At 42.7% G+C, this 22338-nt stretch overlaps 1 protein-coding gene and 1 pseudogene across 6 annotated transcripts in view; one reads left to right on the forward strand and one right to left on the reverse strand.

Annotated features, from left to right (window-relative positions):
• The window catches only part of LOC147376731 (uncharacterized), a 56452-nt gene that overhangs the window by 14092 nt on the left and 20022 nt on the right, over nt 1-22338 (forward strand). For 2 of the 5 annotated variants that reach the window (XM_086393470.1, XM_086393471.1), the window contains exons 2-3: nt 14387-14501; nt 15711-15784. In XM_086393470.1, the coding sequence (XP_086249596.1) occupies nt 14428-14501; nt 15711-15784 (148 nt within the window). In that variant the 5' untranslated portion in view covers nt 14387-14427. Of the gene's footprint in view, nt 1-14386; nt 14502-15710; nt 15785-20429; nt 20809-22338 lie in introns of all 5 variants that reach the window. The other 3 variants (XR_015161201.1, XR_015161200.1, XR_015161202.1) reach the window with 2 other exon arrangements.
• LOC147376732 (eukaryotic initiation factor 4A-II-like) lies at nt 4839-7108 on the reverse strand (annotated as a pseudogene). Its single transcript, XR_015161686.1, has 2 exons — nt 6009-7108; nt 4839-5525 (listed from the first exon to the last, which is right to left on the reverse strand). The product of XR_015161686.1 is annotated as a eukaryotic initiation factor 4A-II-like (transcript).

A 22338-nucleotide genomic window follows, 5' to 3' on the forward strand; every position in this document is an offset into this window, starting at 1 on the left:
CCCTTTTTAGTGTTTACAGGTTAATTCCAAACTCTTTAACTGTCCCTTCTTCCCTTTGCCCCTGGTAACCATATCATTCTCTAAGTCTATGAATCTGTTTCTATTTTGTAAATAAACCCATTTGCATCATTTTTTAGATTCCACATATAAGCAATATCATATATTTGTCTTTCTCTGTCTGACTTACTTTAATCAGTATGACGATAGCTCCATCCATGTTGCTGCAAATGCCATTATTTCATCCTTTATAATAGTTGCTGCTACTGCTGCTAAGTCGCTTCAGTTGTGTCCGACTCTGTGTAGCCTCATAGATGGCAGCCCACCAGGCTCCACCGTCCCTGGGATTCTCCAGGTAAGAACACTTGAGTGGGTTGCCATTTCCTTCTCCATTGCATGAAAGTGAAAAGTGAAAGTGAAATTGCTCAGTCATGTCCGACTCTTAGCGACCCCATGGACTGCAGCCTACCAGGGTCCTCTGCCCATGAGATTTTCCAGGCAAGAGTACTGGAGTGGGTTGCCATTGCCTTCTCCATTATAATGGCTGAGTGGTACCCCAATGTTCATTGCAGCACTGTTCACAATAGCCAGGACATGGAAACTACCTAAATGTTCATCAACAGATAAATGGATAAAAAGGATGCGGTTCATACAATGAAATATTACTCAGGCAATTTCATTACTTTGTATGTGTCTGGTGTTGGAGAAGACTCTTGAGAGTCCCTTGGACTTCAAGGAGATCCAACCAGTCCATTCTGAAGGAGATCAGCCCTGGGATTTCTTTGGAAGGAATGATGCTAAAGCTGAAACTCCAGTACTTAGGCCACCTCATGCGAAGAGTTGACTCATTGGAAAATACTCTGATTCTGGGAGTGATTGGGGGCAAGAGGAGAAGGGGACGACAGAGGATGAGATGGCTGGATGGCATCACTGACTCGATGGATGTGAGTCTGAGTGAACTCTGGGAGTTGGTGATGCACAGGGAGGCCTGGCGTGCTGCAATTCATGGGGTCTCAAAGAGTCGGACACGACTGAGCGACTGATCTGATCTAATTCAGTTTTCCCAACATCATTTATTGAAGAGACTGTTCTTTCCCCATTGACCACTTTGTCATAAAATAGTTGACTATATATGTGTTGGTTTATTTCTGTGCTCTTTATTTTGTTCCATTGACTTATGTACTTGTTTCTACTATGATAGCATACTGTTTTGACCACTATAGCTTTGTAATATTATTTGAAATCAGAGGGCGTTATGGTCCCAGCTTTTTTCTTCTTTCTCAAAGTTGCTTTAGTTATTTGAGGTCTTTTGTGATTCCATACAAATTTGAGGATGATTTTATTTCTGAAAAAAGCTATTAGAAGGTTGGTAAAGATTGCATTGAATCTGTAGGTTGCTTTGAATAGTATGAACATTTTAGCACTATTAATTCTTCCAATCAATAAAAGTGGAATACTTTTAAGTTTATTTGTATCTTCAGTTTATATCATCAGTATCTTACAGCTTTCAGTGTACAGGTGTTCCCATTCCTTAGCTGAATTTATTCGTAGGTATTTTATTCTTTTGATGCAATAGTAAATGGGATTTCTTTCTTAATTTCTCTTTCTGATATATACAGAAACACAACAGATTTTTGTACATCGATTTCCTATCTGATAACTTTAATAAGTTTGTTTATTAGTTCTAACTATATTTTTTTTGGTGGAATCTTTAGGGTTTTCTATATGTAACATCATGTCATCTTCAAGTAATGACTGTTTTACTTCTTATTTTCTGATCTGGTTGCCTTTTCTTTATGTTCATTGCCTAATTGCAAGCCTTTGGCTTTTCACTATTGAGTGTGATGTTAGCTGTGGGCTTGGTATCTATGGCTTTTATTATTAATACATTGAGGTACTTTTCCTCTATACCCATCCTGTTGAGATATTTTCATAAATAAATATTGAATTTTGCCACTTTTCCTGTATCTACTGAAATGATCATACAATTTTTATCCTGCATTTTATTCATGTGCTATATCACACTGATTGATTTGTGGACACTGAAACATTCTTGCATTCCTGGGATAAATGCTGCCTGATCATGATATGTAATCCTTTTGTTGTATTGCTGAGTATAGCATGGTAGTATTTATTCTGTTAAGGAGTTTCACATCTATGTTTATCAGGGATATTGGTCCATAACTTTTTTCTTGTGGTGTCCATAACTAGTTTTTGTGTCACAGTAATGTTGGCCTCATAAAATGAGTTTTAGAAGTGTTCCCTTCTCTTCTATTTTTTGGTAATGTAAGTGAATGAGGGTGTTAGTTCTTTAAATATTTGGTAGAATTTACCAGTGAAACCATCTGGTCCTGGACTTTTGTTTTTGGAAGTAGCTTGGATATTGATCCAATTTCATAACTCATTATTGGTCTATTCAGAATTTTTATTTTTTCATGATTCAGTCTTGGTAGGGTATATATTTCATGGGTTTGGAGGGAAGGAGGAAGGTTTTCCAATAAAGGGAGTGTAGTAGAGCCAAGATGCAGAAGTTAGTGTGGGCATCGTGTACTTGGACTGATAAAGGCCATTTTCCAGAGCCTGGAACTGGATTGGGGACTTTGCTGCTGCTGGGGATTGAGTCAGGAAGGATGATGATAGAAGCAGTCTGGACCTCAATAAAGAACTAGAGGATTTGTTCCTCTGAAAATTGATGAGAACTGAAAATAACAAGAGACTGATGAAGAATCAGACACACATGTCTACAACTTAACAAAGGTGCCTGAGGCTCAGCAATGGCTCCAAACAACCAACAAATGCTCTTCTGACAAGTGAAACATTTTAGCTGAAACCATGATTGTGATGTAACGCCTCACACTACATGGAAGAAGGCAGTGAGGGGTGGTGGTAGGGATCTAGGAAAGTGAGGCATGAGCCTGTTGGACTAGCTGTGTGAGGGCAGTGGTAGTGAAGTCTATCAGCAGGTTCTTTTTTTTTTTAATTTTATTTTATTTTTAAACTTTACAATATTGTATTGGTTTTGCCAAATATCGAAATGAATCTGCCACAGGTATACATGTGTTCCCCATCCTGAGCCCTCCACCCTCCTCCCTCCCCATACCATCCCTCTGGGTCATCCCAGTGCACCAGCCCCAAGCATCCAGTATCATGCATCGAACCTGGTAGGTTCTGAGTGACCACCAAGCTATTGGCAATGACTCTCAATATTAGTAGCGAGGCACTAAGAGCACTGTGCTGACATTTCTCTAAAATGTGGTCAAGGCTGTGGTCAGAGACAGGTGCTGGGTAAATAAAACTATTTACAAACTCATTTTTGTAAATACAGAGGCATTGTCAAGGGCTAAGAAGGGTCAGTAATAGAAGACTTTATAAATGTACATATATACTGGCAGTTTGCTTTTTTTTCATGGAACATTATTCTAGAAATCTTTTCAACTAGTGTCTATAGTGCTTCCTGATATTTATATAGAAGTACAGTATCCCACCATGGGAACATTCCATGGAACAATTAAGCTGACCCTACTCAGAAAACTCAGAGAAGGCAATGGCACCCCACTCTAGTACTCTTCCCTGGAAAATCCCATGGATGGAGGAGCCTGGTAGGCTGCAGTCCATGGGGTCACTAAGAGTCAGACACGACTGGATGACTTCACTTTCACTTTTCACTTTCCTGCATTGGAGAAGGAAATGGCAACCCACTCCAGTGTTCTTGCCTGGAGAATCCCAGGAATGGGGGAGCCTGGTGGGCTGCCATCTCTGGGGTTGCACAGAGTCAGACATGACTGAAGCGACTTAGCAGCAGCAGCAGCACTGAGAAAATCTTGGATTTCCCTGGTGAAGCAGCAGTAAAGAATCCACCTACAATGCAGGAGACACAGGTTCAATCCCTGGATCAGGAAGATCACCTGGAGAATGAAATGGCAACCCACTTCAGTATTCTTCTTGTCTGGGAAATCCCAGGGACAGAAGAGCCTGGAAAGCTATAGTCAATAGGGTCTCAAAAGAGTCAGACATCACTTATCAACTAAACAAGAACAATAACAACTTACAAATCTTTAGATTAGTTTCTATCATTTGTTCTCAGAAATAATTCAGCAATCAATATGGGACAAAGTTTTATAGATAGGAAATGCAAAGCAGGGGAAGTAGGATTTTGACTCTGCTGTTGTTTTTGCTCAGTCACTAAGTCATGTCTGACTCTACGCAACCCAGTGGACTGTAGCAGGCCAGGCTTCCCTGACCTTCATTATCTGCTGGAGTTTAGTCAAATTCATGTCCATTAGTTTGGTGATGCCATCCAACCATCTTATTCTCTGCCACTCCATTCTCTTCTTGCCCTCAGTCTTCCCCAGCATCATGGTCTTTTCCAATGAGTTGGTGTTTGCATCAGGTGGCCAAAGAATTGGAGTTTCAGTTTCAGCGTTAGTCCTTCCAATGAATATTCAGGGTTGATTTCCTTTAATTGAGTGGTTTGATCTCTTTGCTGTCCAACAGACTCTGGAGTCTTCCCTAGTACCACACTTTGAAAGCATTATTTCTTCAGTACTCAACCTTTTAATGGTCCAACAGTCACATCCATACATGACTACTGGAAAAGCCATAGCTTTGACTATAAGGATGTTTGTCAGCAAAGTGATGTCTCTGCTTTTTAATACACTGCCTAGGTTTGTCGTAGCTTTTCTTCAAGGAGCAAACATCTTTTAATTACATGGCTGCAGTCACAGTCTGCACTGATTTTGGAGCTCAAGAAAATAAAACTTGCCAGTTTCCATTTTTTCCCCATCTGTATGCCATGAAGTGATGGGACTGTATGCCATGATCCTAGTTTATTGAGTGATGAATTTCTTTGTTTTTTCACTAATTAAATACTTTATTGAATAAATATAATACCAAACAAAATGCATTCAAATGCTAAAAAAAAAAAATCAATTTTAAAGGCCTTTCTATTCAGGCTAATGACAAACACAATAAAGGCAGATATGCTAGTTTAACATAATTGGCTGATTTTATACAGCAGTTATATCTTTTAGTCCACAAGTATATTATTAAATGATAGAGAACATCTAATACAACCATTTCTACAGAACTAGGAAATAAATTTCTAAGAAAGAAAGATTTTACAGACCCCATCTTTTATACCCACCCCAACAGTCTAACTCTAAAGAGGATAAAGCCAATGACTTTCCTCACAAGAGCTCATGACTAATGATGCTTTGCTATCAAAATCTGTATTTCTGATCCATTATGAGCATTGAGACAAGATTCAAATATTCCCAACGAAAGAAGCACAATGCACGTTGTGATCGTCTATTCAGCAACAGTGAGCACTGCATTGAAAACTATCTCATCCCAGGAATTAAATAAGGTCGGCCACATTCATTGGCATTTCCTCCACTGTAGTATTGTAGAAACTCTCAATGTCATGAAAAATCTTGTCTTCTTCAGTAACAAAGTTTATAGTCACACCTTTCCTCCCAAATCGACCCCCTCTGCCAATTCTGTGAATATAATCTTCACGATTGGTAGGTCAGATCAGATCAGATCAGGTCAATCGCTCAGTCGCGTCCGACTCTTTGCGACCCCATGAATTGCGGCATGCCAGGCCTCCCTGTCCATCACCAACTCCCAGAGTTCACTCAGACTCATGTCCATTGAGTCAGTGATGCCATCTAGTCATCTCATCCTCTGTCGTCCCCTTCTCCTCCTGCCCCCAATCCCTCCCAGCATCAGAGTCTTTTCCAGTGAGTCAACTCTTCGCATGAGGTGGCCAAACTACTGGAGTTTCAGCTTCAGCATCATCCCTTCCAAAGAAATCCCAGGGCTGATCTCCTTTAGAGTGGACTGGTTGGATCTCCTTGCAGTCCAAGGGACTCTCAAGAGTCTTCTCCAACACCACAATTCAAAAGCATCAATTCTTCAGCACTCAGCCTTCTTCACAGTCCAACTCTCACATCCATACCTGACCACAGGTAAAACCATGGCCTTGACTAGACGAACCTTTGTTGGCAGGTAGATCATAGTTTATAACCAATGACACTTGTTGCACATCAATTCCACAAGCCAACAAGTCAGTAGTGATCAGAACATGGCTTGACCCTGGTCGAAATTCCCTCATGATAACATCTCTTTCTTTCTGGTCCATGTCACCACGCAGGGCGGAAACTGTGAAGTACCTGGCATGCATTTTCTCTGTGAGCCAGTCCACCTTGCGCCTTGTATTGAGAAAAATAACAACCTGTGTAATTGTCAGTGTCTCGTACAAGTCATAAAGTGTATCCAACTTCCATTCCCCTCTTTCAACATTAATATAAAACTGTTTGATTCCTTCAAAAGTCAATTCTTCTTTTTTCACCAAAATTCGAATTGGATCTCTCATGAATTTTTTGGTCACTTCCAACACATCCGTTGGCATTGTGGCAGAAAGCAACACCACCCGAATACTAGTATTTAATTTTCGGAAAATCTCATAGATTTGATCCTTAAACCCTCAGCTCAGCATTTCATCTGCTTCATGCAAAACGAACATTTTGATCTATTTTGGAGAGAGATATCTTCTGTTTAACATATCAAACACTCTCCCTGGTGTTCCAACAACAATATGTGGTGCTTCAGCCTGCAGTTTTTGCATTTCATTTCGGACATTTGTTCCACCAATGCAGGCATGACAAGTTGCTCTCATATAATCTCCAAGTGCCAGAATTACCTTTTGGATCTGTTGATCCAAAAGTGGAGGCCAATACTAGTGCTTGGGTCTCCTTGAACTCAATATCCAACTGTTGCAGGATGGAAATAGCAAATGTGGCTGTCTTGCCAGTACCTGACTGAGCTTGAGCAATCACATCATACCTTTAATACATGGAATAATAACTCTCTGCTGAATAGCTGATGGTTTCTCAAAACCATAAGCATAGATGCTCCAAAGAAGAGACTCCTTTAAGTTCATATCATCAAAGTTATCAACAATCTCATTCCAGTTGCTCTCGATGACACCATCGGGGTCCATTCTCTCTGGGCCGCCATGTTCTCTGCTGTTAAAATCTGCGGAGCCACCATACATGATCCGAAGAACCACCCAGTGCTAGACTAAAAAGCTTGAGTGCTGAATTTCAAGCCAGCTTTTTCACTTTCCTCCTCCGTCTTCATCAAGGGGCTCTTTAGTTCCTCTTAAATTTCTGCCATTAGGGTGGCCTTATCTGCATATCTGAGTTTGTTGATATTTCTTATGGCAATCTTGATTCCAGCTTGTGATTCAAACAGCTCAGCATTTTGCATGATGTATCCTGAAAATATGTTAAATAAGGAGGGTGATAAAATACTGCCTTAATGTACTCCTGTCCCAATTTTGAACCAGTCAGTTGTTCCATGTCTGCTTCTAACTCTTTCTTCTTAACCTGCATGCAGGTTTCTCAGAAGGCAGGTAAGATGGTCTGGAATTCCCATCTCTTTAAGAATTTTCTACAGTTTGTTGTGATTCACACAATCAAAGGCTTTAGCATGGTCAACGAAGCAGATCTTTTTTGGAATTCCCTTGTTTTCTCTATGATCTAATGAATGTTGACAATTTGATCTCTGGTTCCTCTGCCTTTTCTAAATGCAACTTGTACATCTGAAAGTTCTCAGTTCGTGTATTGTTGAAGCCTAGCTTGAAGGATTTTGAACAGTACCTTGTTAGCATGTGAAATGAGAACAATTGTATAGTAGTTTGACCATTCTTTGGCATTGCCCTTCTTTGGGATTGGAAAGAAAGCTGATCTTTTCTAGTCCTGTGGCCACTGCTGAGTTTTCTTGCCCTCAATCTTCCCCAGCATCAAGGTCTTTTCCAGTGAGTCAGTGTTTGCATCAGGTGGCCAAAGAATTGGAGTTTCAGCTTCAGCATCAATCCTTCCAATGAATATTCAGGGAATATTCAATACCAAATTTGCTGGTATTGAGTATAGCACTTTGACTCTTTGGGTGTTGCCAAATTTTGTCCCCATGGGTTCTACCACTTTGTGTCACTCCCAGCCAAGTTCCAGAATGACTGTTTTTCTACACTTAAAAATTTTTTTTATTTTATTTTTAATTTTTCAAAACCCTTTTTATTTTGTTGTGGTTGTGGTTGTGATTTTGAGCCAAATGGTCTGGCTCCAGAGTCCACACTTTTAATCACTAGGCTATCCCAACTCCAAAGAATAATTACAAGATGTTTACTATTTTTCTCAGTGCTAAGGATACAGAAGAGAATAAGATGGATAAATTCCCAGCTCTCAAGAACTCACACCATAAAGGGAATAATGGAAATCAATAAATGATGAAATAGATATGCAAGGTCAGGTGGTGACAAGTGTGTGAAGACAGGACAAGTAGAACTCTATAAGGAAGAACAAGAACTCTATAAGGAAGACCTCTTTGGGGAAGTGGTATTTTGACAGACCTGAGTGACTGTGAGAGACAGCCATTTTAATAGGTGGAAGGACATTCTAGGACGAGAATATGCATGTGCCAGTGTCCTGAGCTGGGAGCCTGTGTGAAGCACTAGAGGTACAAACACATGGCATGTGATGCTGGAGGGAAGTGATGGCTGGAACCTGGAGAGATGAGGTGGTAAAGGTGGCCAGGGGAAAAGATGGTGTGGGCCTGGAAGGATAAGATCAGGGCTTGAGTTTCTTTCTAAGTGGGAAGGCTAACATCAGAGTGTTTTGAGAGGAATAAGACATGACAATAGTTTAAAGGTCCACTCTGGTTGTGTGTTCAGTGCAGCAAGTTTGGGGCCTGAGCATGTGTTGCAAGGCCCCAGGAATTCTAGAGAAAAGTGAAAATGGTGGATGTGATGAGAAGGGGGTGGATCCGTGAACATTTATGGAGAGGTATCAGGATTTACTGGTAGGTCAGACATGAGTCTGAGTGAAAGAGGAATAAGGATTTTGGCCTGAGCACCATGGAAACAGGGACCACCAGGGAAGAAGCAGGCTTGAGGATCAGGCATGAAATTTGAGTTTGAGATGCAATGGGAATGTCACGTGGGACTCTAAAGTAGGCAATTTTATACATGGGTCTGGAATTCAGAAAAAGGCTTATGTAGACAGGCAAGTGGTCCAGGCAGCAAGGTCTGGGCTTCAGAAGGTCATAGTCAGGAAGAGGAGGCTGAGAAGGAGTGGCCAGTGAAAGTCAGGAGACTCTGGTGTCCAGCAAAAAACCAATACAATATTGTAAAGTTTTAAAATAAAATAAAATAAAATAAAAATAAATAAAAAACTGAAAAAAAAAAAAAAAAAAGAAGGTTTCTTGGAAAAAGAAACTGCCAAAAGTCAGTAAGGTGAAGACAGGGATCAGCCCACTGGATTTGCTCACGTGGAGCTCATGGCCACCAGAATCTATAGGCCTCAGCTTAGTCACCCTTCCTCAGAGGGGCCTCCCTGCCCTTTTTCGTGTCCTCCTCCCCTCCCGGCACCCTGTATTTTCCTTTCTCTGTAACTGGCATGATATCTACATAAGGCATTTCCTGGTTTAGCACCTGTTGCCCGCTGTGGTGTGGCCTCTGTTCAGACAAGGAACAGAGAAGTTGTGTTTACTGTACATTATGAGCATCTAGCACATGACAGGCATCCAGGAGGGGCTCAGTAAACATTTACTTAATAAATGTGTGAGCATCTGTGAGCCAGGCCTGGGGACAGAACCCAAATAGTTTTCAATTCTGCTTTTGTGTGATCAGCAATGGGAACAGGTTTTATCTGGAAACAAGTGTTTCTGTGTATATAGGAGAAGAAAGTCACACATAGATCTCACTGGTCTTTGTGGAAAGGGTGATGGACATTCCTGAATATCTCTCATGAGCAGTTGTAACCAGAAGGGATATGAGCTCAAGACAAGTAGTACTTTAAAAAAAGAAAAAAAAGTTTTAAAAAACTATATTAGATTTACAGAAAAAATGGCAAGATGGTACAGAGAGTTGCCATATACTCCACATACAGTCTCCCCTATTATTGTTAAAGGAAACACTGGCTGAAACCCTGACCAGGCATCACAGTAACTATTTGCATGAGTTACTTTATGACAGGAGCTCCTGGTAAGGAACCTGGAACTAACAAGCCATTACCATCTGGAAGAATTCAAGAAAGGTCAAAAGAAGAGAGGAGACACCAATCCATATGTCCTACCAACCTCCCAGAATCCTCCTCATTGGAAATCCATCTTGACTGAGTGATGAGTGTGCCACCAGGAAGGACCCAGAGTCAGAATGAAGGGCCAGAAACCCACATCATCATGAAACCCAAGACTACAAGCCATGTGGCAGAGCAGTTCTGGGTTCCCTTACCCTGCTGCTCTCTACCTAAGTGCACCTTCACAATAAAATCTCTTGCATTGTCAGCACATGTGTCTCCTCGAACAATTCATGCCTGAGTGTTAGACATGATCCCACTCTTGGGCCCTGGATGGGTCTCATTTCCTGCAACATTATCAACATCTTATACTCCTAATATTTGTTGCAATTAATAGAGTGATATCAATATGTTAGGACTTCCCAAGTGGCTTAGTGGTAAAGGATCTGGCTGCTAGTGTAGGAGACACAGAAGATGTCTGTTCAATGCCTAGGCTGAGAAGATCCTATGGAATAGGAAATGGCAACCCACTCTAGTATTCTTGCCTGGAAAAGTCCAAGGGCAGAGGAGCCTTGATGACATATCAGCGTTATAATATGGAAACATTGGTAAGTATTGAAAGTTCTACTTTAATTCAGTTGTCCTTCAATTTTTACCCAGTGTCCTGGATCTCATCTTGCATTTAGTCATCCTGTGTCCTTGGTCTCCTCTGGGCTCTGACAGTTTGTTGGCTGTTCCTTTTTCTCATGACAGTTTTAAGGAGAGTCTGTAGGGTATTTCAGAGAAGGCAATGGCACTCCACTCCAGTACTCTTGCCTGGAAAATCCTATGGATGGAGAGGCCTGGTAGGCTGCAGTCCACGGGGTCACTAAAAGTCGGATACGACTGAGTGACTTCACTTTCACTTTTCACTTTCATGCGTTGGAAAAGAAATGGCAACTCACTCCAGTGTTCATGCCTGGAGAAGCCCAGGGATGGTTCAGCCTGGTGGGCTGCCGTCTATGGGGTCACACAGAGTTGGACACGACTGAAGTGACTTAGCAGCAGTAGCAGTAGGGTATTTGGCAACATTTTCCTGAATTAGGATTTGTCTAATGTTTCATAGCTGTGAAAAGAAGAGAAGCAAAAGGCAAAGGAGGAAAATATACCCATTTGAATGCAGAGTTCCAAAGAACAGCAAGGAGAGATAAGAAAGCCTTCCTCAGCGATCAGTGCAAAGAAATAGAGGAAAAATATTGAATGGGAAAGACGAGATCTCTTCAAGAAAATTAGAGATAGCAACGGAACATTTCATGCAAAGACAGGCTCGATAAGGGACAGAAGTGGTATGGACCTAACAGAAGCAGAAGATATTAAGAAGAGATGGCAAGAATACACAAAAGAACTGTACAAAAAAGATCCTCATGACCCAGATAATCACGATGGTGTGGTCACTCACACTCACCTAGAGCCAGACATCCTGAAATGTGAAGTCAAGTAGGCCTTAGGAAGCATCACTATGAACAAAGCTAGTGGAGGTGATGGAATTCCAGTTGAGCTATTTCAAATCCTAAAAGATGATGCTGGGAAAGTGCTGCACTCAATATGCCAGCAAGTTTGGAAAATTCAGCAGTGGTCACAGGACTGGAAAAGGTCAGTTTTCATTCCAATCCTAAAGAAAGGCAATGCCAAAGAATGCTTAAACTACTGCACAATTGTACTCATCTCACACGCTAGTAAAGTAATGCTCAAAATTCTCCAAGCCAGGCTTCAGCAATACATGAACCGTGAACTTCCAGATGTTCAAGCTGAATTTAGAAAAGGCAGAAGAACCAGAGATCAAATTGCCAACATCCTCTGGATCATCAAAAAAGCAAGAGAGTTCCAGAAAAACATCTATTTCTTCTTTATTGACTATGCCAAACCCTTTCACTATGTGGATCACAATCAACTGTGGAAAATTCTGAAAGAGATGGGAATACCAGACCACCTGACCAGCCTCTCGAGAAACCTGTATGCAGGTCAGGAAGCAACAGTTAGAACTGGATATGGAATGATAGACTGGTTCTAAATAGGAAAAGGAGTATGTCAGGGCTGTATATTGTCACCCTGCTTATTTAACTTATATGCAGAGTACATCATGAGAAACACTGGGCTGGAGGAAGCACAAGCTAGAATCAAGATTTCCGGGAGAAATATCAGTAACCTCAGATATGCAGATGACACCACCCTTATGGCAGAAAGTGAAGAGGAACTCAAGAGCCTCTTGATGAAAGGGAAAGAGGAGAGTGAAAAAGTTGCCTTAAAGCTCAACACTCAGAAAACTAAGATCATGGCATTCGGTCCCGTCACTTCGTGGCAAATAGATGGGGAAACAGTGTAAACAGTGGTTGACTTTATTTTTTTGGCTCCAAGATCACTGAAGATGGCGATTGCAGCCATGAAATTAAAAGACGCTTACTCCTTGGAAGGAAAGTTATGACCAACCTAGACAGCATATTAAAAATCAAGGACATTACTTTGTCAACAAAGGTCCATCTAATCAAGGCTATGATTTTTCCAGTAGTCATGTATGGATGTGAGAGTTGGACTGTAAAGAAAGCTGAGCACAGAAGAATTGATGTTTTTGAACTGTGGTGTTGGAGAAGACTCTTGAGAGTCTCTTAGAGTGCAAGGAGATCCAATCATACTAAAGGAGATCAGTCCTGGGTGTTCATTGGTGGGACTGATGTTGAAACTGAAACTCCAGTACTTTGGCCACCTGATGTTAAGAGCTGACTCATTTGAAAAGACCCTGATGCTGGGAAAGATTGAGGGCAGGAGGAGAAGGGGACGACAGAGGATGAGATGGCTGGATGGCATCACTGACTCGATGGACCTGAGTCTGGGTGAACTCTGGGAGTTGATGATGGACAGGGAGGCCTGGCATGCTGTGGTTCATGGGGTGGCAATGAGTCGGACACGACTGAGCGACTTAACTGAACTGAACTGAATGTTTCTCTCATGATTAGACTAGAGTTTTGGATATTGGGTAGAGGACCACTGAAGCAAGTGCTATTTTCATTGTATCATATCAAGGATATATGCTACCACATGACATACCACGGAGGATGCTGACCTTCATCACCAGGCTGAAGGGAGTGTTCCCCAGGCTCATCCACTGTGAAGTTACTTCTTCCCTTTCTCTATACTTTTCATGAAAAGGTTTGGGGTCACATCATCTTCCCATAAAAAAGTGTTTTAATTCGGTAGGAAGTTTCAAAATGAGGGAGAAAAGCCCCCTACTGTGACCATTGTGAGGTCTGTGCCCAGCAAGCCACCTTATTGTTGGGGAGAGACCCTGTTCACAGGAAGGGGATGTCTTGAGTCCCTGTTTGGCATCTGTCCTCAGACTTTTATTTCAAATGAATGACTTGGCATTCCGCTTTATAGACCAGGAGTTAGATAGGTGGGGCTGCTCCTGTGAGGTGTGGAACCTGACAGTTCTCTGGTGTGGGGTATTTAGTCTCAAGAGAAGAGACCAGAGCCTGAGCCTCAGTAGACAGCAGTGAGTCTGAGGCAGCTGAGTCTGTGCCTAGGAGGGGAGTGTAGACATCTCTCCCTGCCCCTTTGTGATAGCAGGTACAGGGTTGGCAGAGTCTTAAGGGAAGTGGTGGGTGGGATGCAGACAAGAGCCCATCAGATCCTGTGGGGTCTGGCTTTGCCCTGTGTGTAGGGAACATGCCTAGCACTAGTGAAAGCCATAAGGCAGGGAAAGCCATAAGGGTGCAAGCAATAGATAAATGCCAACATTTGCATTGGTGATGCGGGAAATGACACTCAAAGAACTTTGTTCTTTTACTGATAATTTCTTACTTAGGCAAGTGAGAGTTGAAGCTTATGGAAAATCAAACTCACCAAATAGTGTGAAGACATAGGAGACAATACCAAAAGCAGCAGACTTGTGGCCTACCCTGGCTAAAATAGCATGAGTTCTGTGCCTTGACCACAGGTTGCTTTGGATGAGCATGGCTATCTGGGCTGAGCTGTTCCCACGGGGAACAGGTAGGGGGATTCCAAGGAGTATTAGTATGGGGAGTGTGGGATTACAAGTCTGGTATGACCACAGGATGGGCACCTCCAACATAGTGAAGCAGTGCAGTATTATACTCTGAAATTGTTTATTGACATCCTACTGTAGGTGCTGGCAATAATAATAGGAAACCTCTGAGTGGCTAAATATGGGCTGGTGAACTGCAAACAAGAATTAACGTGCTAGCCCCGCCCTAGGGGTGAGAATAGCATAAGTGCCCTTTGAGTGACACTCTCTCCTCTCTTTCTGCTCCTTCTAGATGCTTCCTCTGCAATTGCACAGGGTGTCAGGCAGACTGAAATGGGGCCCTGCCCAGAAGACCCCCACCTCTGCTGGGCCTCCAAGGTTCCTGGGATTCATCAGCCTCCTCCTCAGTAAGTGGCCCAGGCTTCTGGGAGGGAGGGCCTCTGGGTGGAGCAGGGGGGCAGGGTGCCTCTTCTGTGTCTAATGTCCTTGGTGAACAAAAAGAAATAACGGCTTTGTAATTATTTAGCAAATGCAGTGCATTTGGTTTAGAGTTCTGGGGTGAATAGAAGAGCAAAATGAGCTTCTGGTTGTGGTGAGTCTAGGACACCTGAGCTCAGGCAGCCTTCACTATTTTAAGGGAAACATTTGAGGGAGATAAGGCTGTCTCTGCAACAGTAATGGGAGGTCCGGAGAGCCCAGAGCTTCCTGTGGAGAGGGAGAGAGACTAAGAAGCTGGCTCCTTGCCTTGGACGGGCTGGGGAACAACTCAGAGGGAACCTGACAGTCTCTGCAGCTGCCTTGTGGAGGAGGAGGTTGACTAGAACTCTGTCTGAGATGGAGGAAGCAACGGTAGTCTTGATTTCTTGGGAAAGATGCAGGATGTTAAATACAATGAAATGAAATTCTGCTTTTGTAAAAGAAACAACAGCTTCTTAAGTTTAAGGGTTTCTGTGTATCTACCTGTTGTAAGAACATAGTGAAACTATGGAAGGAACAATAGACTGGTAATGTGGGCTCTTGAAGTGGGTGAACTAGGGCAAAAGAGAAGAGAAAGGGATGTAGAAACTACAGGGAATTAAGTGAAAAGTGAACTGAAGACTGGACAAAACCCTAATCACATACATGACTTCCTGGAAGATTATATGATTATATATATGGAAATTAAATATAAACTAATGAGGAAATGCCGACTAAATTATGAAATCTGGAGAAAGTTGGAAAGCTTTTTGTGTCTTAATTTTTTGTTTTAGTATCCCAGCCACTAAATGAACTTGTAGGAATTATATGAAAATTAATGAATTAGAGACCATTTGTAAAGAGATGTCTTGAATTAAGAATGAGCTTTGCAAAACATTACCTCCTTTTTAACAAGAAAACTCTATGTCAACAGTAAAATGTAGACCTTCTCTACTCTAGTTTTTTTTTAAGTGGAAAATCTGTTCTGTTATCTAGGGTTTTGTCCATAGTCTTTTGGGTTGGCAGATTACATAAGAGACAGGGAGAAACAGACACAGTTTTAAGTTGATTTGTTAATATTAAATTTTACATTATTTAAATAAACTTTTACACTATATTGTTTTTAACTACACTTTCCCTGACTTTCTTTTCTCTTTTAGGATTAGACCTTTGGTAGATCACAGCTCTTGCCCCCTTCCTTCCCTTTCAAAGTCTTCTTTCATCATCCTCACAGGTGGGCTCATTATTCCCTTCTGAGGGGATCCTCTCTGTAGCCTGAGGGCTGAGCTTCCTCTCTCCCTGGTTCCTGTTTTTTATTTTTATTTTTCCCCCAGCAAGTGGGGAGTCTGGCTGGGCTATTGTTTAACCCTTAGCTGGCAAGAAGTTCCTGCCTTGCTAAGACCGTCAAAGTTCTTGCTTCCTCATTTCAAGAGAGGGAAACTGGAGGATAAGCCTCCAGGAGCTGCTCATATCCTGGTGATGAGACAACAGTGCTGGGATGGGAGCCCCTGGGGAGGATAGGGAGAGGGTGAGGGAGCTGGTGGGAGCTTCTGCAGGGGAGAAGCGCTGGGCTGGGAGAGACGAGCCTTGGTGCCAGGTGTGGCTTTGCCCAGCACAAGTTCACCTCCTGAGAATCTTCCTCTTCTGTGACAAGGGGTCTGGACAGATGTCCCCTGAAGCCTGACCTGGAGGGGATGCCTGATTAAATGAATACAAAGAAATATCTGAAACCATTGGGCATATGAACACTAGCATGTGCTATTCTTTGCTTCCAGCAAGAACCAGGAATGAGAATAAGTACAGTAGGAGGGAAAGGAGGAAAAGGCAATGGTAACCCACTCCAGAACTCTTTCCTGGAAAACCCCATGGATGGAGGGGCCTAATAGGCTGCAGTCCATGGGGTCACTAAGAGTTGGACACGACTGAGCAGCTTCACTTTCACTTTTCACTTTCATGCATTGGAGAAGGAAATGGCAACCCACTCCAGTGTTCTTACCTGGAGAATCCCAGGGACAGGGGAGCCTGGTGGGCTGCCTTCTATGGGGTTGCACAGAGTCGAACATGACTGAAGCGACTTAGCAGCAGCAGCAGCAGGAGGGAGACAGGTCTGAAATGATGAGCTTTTATTGAATTGGAAAGAAAACTGGGACCGTGGAAGGCTGAGACCAATCACGGCAGATGAATCCTGACTTGCTGGAAGAAGCAGATTGATCATCTTTTCAGAATAGGGCACTTTCCCTCATTCTGTTTTCTGTCCTACCTGGTCCCCAGAAAGGACAGAGGGTGTCAGATCCCTTGGGCCTATGTCTGAAGAGGGAGGGTGGGCTCAGGAGGTGGTAGCCCTGCAGCAAATGTGCCCACTGTTCACAACTCAGGGTCACAAGGACAGTTCAGTTCAATTCAGTCTCTCAGTCGTGTCTGACTCTTTGCAACCCCATGAACCACAGCATGCCAGGCCTTCCTGTCCATCACCAACTCCTGGAGTCCACCCAAACCCATGTCCATTGAGTCGGTGATGCCATCCAACCATCTCATCCTCTGTTGTCCCCTTCTCCTCCTGCCCTCAATCTTTCCCAGCATCAGGGTCTTTTCAAATGAGTCAGCTCTTCGCATGAGGTGGCCAAAGTATTGGAGTTTCAGCTTCAACATCAGTCCTTCCACTGAACATCCAGGACTGATCTGCTTTAGGATGGACTGGTTGGATCTCCTTGCAGTCAAGGGACTCTCAAGAGTCTTTCCCAACACCACAGTTCAAAAGCATCAATTCTTCTGTGCTCAGTTTTCTTTATAGTCCAACTCTCACATTCATATATGACTACTGGAAAAACCATAGCCTTGACTAGATGAACCTTTGTTGACAAAGTAATGTCTCTTCTTTTTAATATGCTGTCTATGTTGGTCATAACTTTCCTTCCAAGGAGTAAGCATCTTTTAATTTCATGGCTGCAGTCACCATCTGCAGTGATTTTGGAGCCCCCCAAAATAAAGTCAGCCACTGTTTCCAGTGTTTCCCCATCTATTTGCCATGAAGTGATGGGACTAGATGCCATGATCTTAGTTTTCTGAATGTTGAGCTTTAAGCCAACTTTTTCACTCTCCTCTTTCACTTTCATCAAGAGGCTCTGTAGTTCTTCTTCACTTTCTGCCATAAGGGTGGTGTCATCTGCATATCTGAGGTTATTGATATTTCTCCCGGCAATCTTGATTCCAGGTTGTGCTTCCTCCAGCCCAGCGTTTCTCATGATGTACTCTGCATATAAGTTAAATAAGCGAGGACAGTAGAGCTTATTAAGTGATCACTAGGTCTCCTGCCAGGAGCCGGCGAGAGGCATTCCACTCGTGACAAAGGTCATGAGGATGGAGGCTCGGCATACGCAAAGGCAGGATCGAGCCTTGGGAGTCCCCCCGGATATTCTCGAGCATCTACCCCCAAAAAACCAGAGTCTGCCTACTTTATTGCTTTGTGCTCTCACCTCTGACTTTACTGGGGGCTGTCTCCTACCACCATCTCACTCTCTCTGTCAAAAAGTTAACTTACAGCTCCAATTAATAAAGTTCCTGGGCAACTAGGAGTGTTTAAATCCAAACCCCTCAGATAGCTCTCTAACTCGCCTGACAAATTTACCCGGACTCCTACAGCTATGCATACGATTGTTTACAGTCTCCCATACGATTGTTTACAGTCTCCCAGCCTCGAGAGGCATGGGAAGCTTAAGATATTCAAATAGCTTAGAGCCTCTCAGAGAGTTAGAAACTGTCAGAATAAAACTAGTAAAAGATTTCATTGATGAGCCAATGTTTGTTGCCAAGTTTTCACATCCCCTGTATTGTATCCTTGAATATGTATTAATTAATAGTTGGTGTGTAGAAAAAATAAGTAGTGGCCTTGGTGTTAGTAACTTTAGACCCTTAAGGTAATAAATTCTTTCCTTTGTTGTAAACCCATTACACATCCGCCCTATAGGAATGCAATTTTACCTTCGGAAGATGGCACCAAACCTTAAAATAATTACTCTTAGAGAAAATAAGTCTTTGTAAAGAGTCATAAAATGTTAATAGGCCTTCTGGCCAGAAGATGACGTAAATCACCTAAACCATTTGTATACGATAAATGTGCAGGAAACAAACCCTGGTTTTTGATAAGGATCAAAGACTGCTGACTTTGCATACCCTATTATCCTCTATGTGTAACTTAGGGTATATAAGCCCCTGTTGAAAATAAAGCTAGGGGCCTTGCTCACCAAAGCTTGGTCTCCCCATGTCATTTTTCTCCTTAACTTCCAGCTGAGTCTCCATCTGGAGCGCGGATATCCTCTGCTACCATTTATTTGCCTGGGCTTCTAAGACCCACTCGAGAAGGTGTCTAAGGTTGGGCACCTTCCGCTATTCGAGAGGGTGCCTGCGGCCTCCGTGGTCAGAGCTAACCTGGTGTCACAGGTTATATTGATTTTCTGCGTAAACCAAGCTACTCAGCTTCTTTTCTCCGCTGAAGTTTCCTACTAAGCTATCCTTAATTCTATTACTCTTTATATCTTTGATAAATAAATAAATAAATAGGTCGCCGAAGCCGTCTCTCCTTTGAATACCCTGAATCAGCTGGGGCTGGACCCCAGCAGTCTTCCCTTCATATTCTAGTCCTTGGCAGTTAGCCTTGTGATGAGTGCTGGCCAAAAAATATGAGCAGAGAGCACACTACTTTTGGACAGATGCAGTGAAACCCCTGTGTGATTCTCCTGTCTTCCATCCCTGCAGTGGGGCTGGGAGCCTATGTGTATGCTGTGAGCTCCATGGGTGCAGCTACAAGGTAGTAAATCCTCCAACATTTGAGTTAGGATCCTTCCCTCACTCTCTGAGGGGACCAGTGGTAGGAGATATAAACTCTGCTTGTTCTGAGATACTAAGGTTCTGTAACTGTTTGTTACCTAGCACAGTCTAGCTTGTTCTGACTACTATATTGCCCTGAAGATGCTGGGAAGGAGAGCAGTCTTCAAGTTTGTATTAGGTATCTATTTCTGTGTTACATGTTATCCCAAAACTTGCTGCCTTAAACACCATCAGATATAATCTCACAGTTTCTGTGGTTCAGGGCTTAGAGTTGGATCACCTGAGTCCTCTGGCTCAGGGTCTTCAAGACTGAAATCAGAGTCTTGGCTGCATCAGCTTAGGGTCAAATGGGCAAGATAGGATCCCAAGAGTTCTCGTGGATTGCTGATGGGAGGCAGTGCCTGTGGCTATTGGACTGAGGGTGCCATTTCCTCCCTGGATGTTGGCCAGAGGCAACCTCAGTTTCTTGTCATGTGGGACACTCCTTAGGGTAGCTGACAACAGGCAGCTGAGTTCCTCAGAGCAAACAAGAGTGAACGTGAAGAAGAGAGAGTGTGAGCAAGAGGGAAGTCACAGTCTTGTATAACCTAGGATCACTGAGTGACATCCATCACATCTACTCTAGTCTAGTCCTAAGCCACTCTCTAGATTCAGCCCCATTCCAGGGGAGGGCACTACATAAGGATGTGAACATAAGGGGACAATTAAGAAGCTCCTCCTACAGTTATGCATTTGGTATGGATAGAAAGTGTGCTAGGTGCTTTTGATCCATGATCTCATTCAATTTATAATGTAGGTGAGGAAACTGTAGATTAGTTAAACTTACCTACTTGAGGTAACAGTTCACTAGAACTAGGGTTTAATAGTAGAAATTGCTTCAAAATCATGTTACTAGTTTGCCTCCTAAGTAGAAATTGCTTCAAAATCATGTTACTAGTTTGCCTCCTAAGAATCAAGGAAGTATATTGGATGAATTTCGTTTAAAATATAGGCTGTATAATTTTATCCTTTATTGTTACTGAAAAAAAATATGTTTCCTGTTTCCAATGCCCTAGGCATCTGCAGCACTGGAGTCAAGAGTTATGGAGCACATGGTCCTAGAGTTGAGGATGCTGGATTTGTTCCCATGCAGGGGATCCAAGGAGGTTCTGTGTTATTTTAGATGACCAAGAATCAAGAAGCTGACCCAGAGGAGGTCTCGTGGGGCTTTGGTCCTGAGTCAAACTACAGTGTCCTGCTGTGAGTCCACCGTGGGGCAGACACCCCAACCTGGGTCAGCCTCCAGGACAAGTTACCAGCACAGGGTCCATGTGCCTAACATCCTGTCCCTGAGGATTGATAACCTGACCCCAGAGGACAGTGGGCAGTACCGGGCTCAAGCCAGCTTCACTGGAGGAATAGAATTTAAACAGGTTTTCTTCCTCACTGTCTATGGTGAGTGACACTCCTCACTCCACCCTATGGCTTCCCTTGTTCTTTTGTTCTAGGAATGTCACACAGGCCCCATTCTTCAGGATCCCTTCCAGGTACCAACCTTCAGACTCTTTTTTGCCTTTGAATTAGGAAGTAAGTGGTTTACTGCAAATGGTGAGAGGAGTTGAGATTTATACCAGGGATAAAACCACTTTAGTAGTTTGGGAGAGGAGAATGGAAATTTGGGGAAATGATATTGCCATAACAATTATTGTTCTTTTTAGGTCCAGGTTTACTTAATGTGTGTATTAGTTGTCTGTTGCTGCTTTAATTTGGAGACTTAACACAAAGCAAATTTATTATCTTTCTGAGCTACAGGTCAGAAGTCACACACGGGTCTTACCAGGCCAAAGTCAAGGTATTGGCAGGGCTGTGTTGTTTACTAGAGGTTCCAGAAGGAGATTCATTTATTTGTATTTTCCACCTTCTAGTGGTTGTTTATATTATTTGGCTCAGGATCACCTTCCTCCATCTTAAAAGCCTGCAATATTGGGAGCAATTCTTCTCATATCTTATCCCTTTGACCTCATCTTCTTCTTCCTTCCATGTTTAAGGACCCTTGTGATTACTGTTGGTCCCATCCAGGTAATCAGAATAATCTCCTCATTTTAAAGCAAGCTACGTAGCAGCCTTAATTCCATCTGTTACCTTAATTTCACCTTGCCACGTAACCTAACATAGTCACGGGTTCTGAGGATTGGATGTGGACTTATTTGGGGTCCATTATTCATCTATCACAATTCAGAAATTCATGGGTAGTCTGTACCTCCTTCTCCTTTTACTCAGAGCCAGCACAAGACCAGCCTTACATGCAAAGATTCCACCAATCCAGCACTAGAAGCCTTCAGTAGATGTAGGAGAAAAATTACTCTGTAACATTTCCAGATACCCTCACTTAGTCAACACTTTTTTTCCCTAAAGTCCAACGGCCTAGGAAAATATCTGCTGTGAGAGACTGTTGCTGCCTTAGGTTCCCATGTGATTTCTATGACCAATTGATCAGTATATCACATCTCAAGTTCAGTGGCATGTTCTAACCAGACTCAGACTCATCATAGTAGTTGCTACTGCTGCATCTTCCACAAAGTTGTCCATCCCTGTGAGCACAGAACATTTCTCTGGGGTCCCAGTGCTGACCAGGTGTCTGTCTTCTCTAGAGGCTATACAATCTCAAGCATCATCTGTGCAAGAGAGAAGGGCAAGATCCTGATCCAGGACTAGGCCTTCTGTACCAGACTTCTACCGCTTCTAGGAGAAACCCAGTTTTCTTAGAAATAATGGGTTTTGGGAAAGTGGGATCAGGCTTTATTTTCTGGTTGGAGATGTTCAAGACTTTCTAAACATACACACAATTTAGTAAAATCACATACAACTTACCTCAGTGGCTCCCCTCTTTATTGTCACTTGCTGTGTGTTAAGTATTTGGCAAATTATGGGTTTAAAAAAATTAATTAATTTATTTTAATTGGAGGCTAATTACTTTACAATATT

The sequence above is a fragment of the Bos grunniens genome, chromosome 3, assembly GCF_055505025.1.
Source record: "Bos grunniens cultivar Pamir isolate PY7600 chromosome 3, Bosgru_T2T1.0, whole genome shotgun sequence".
Taxonomy (NCBI): domain Eukaryota; kingdom Metazoa; phylum Chordata; class Mammalia; order Artiodactyla; family Bovidae; genus Bos; species Bos grunniens.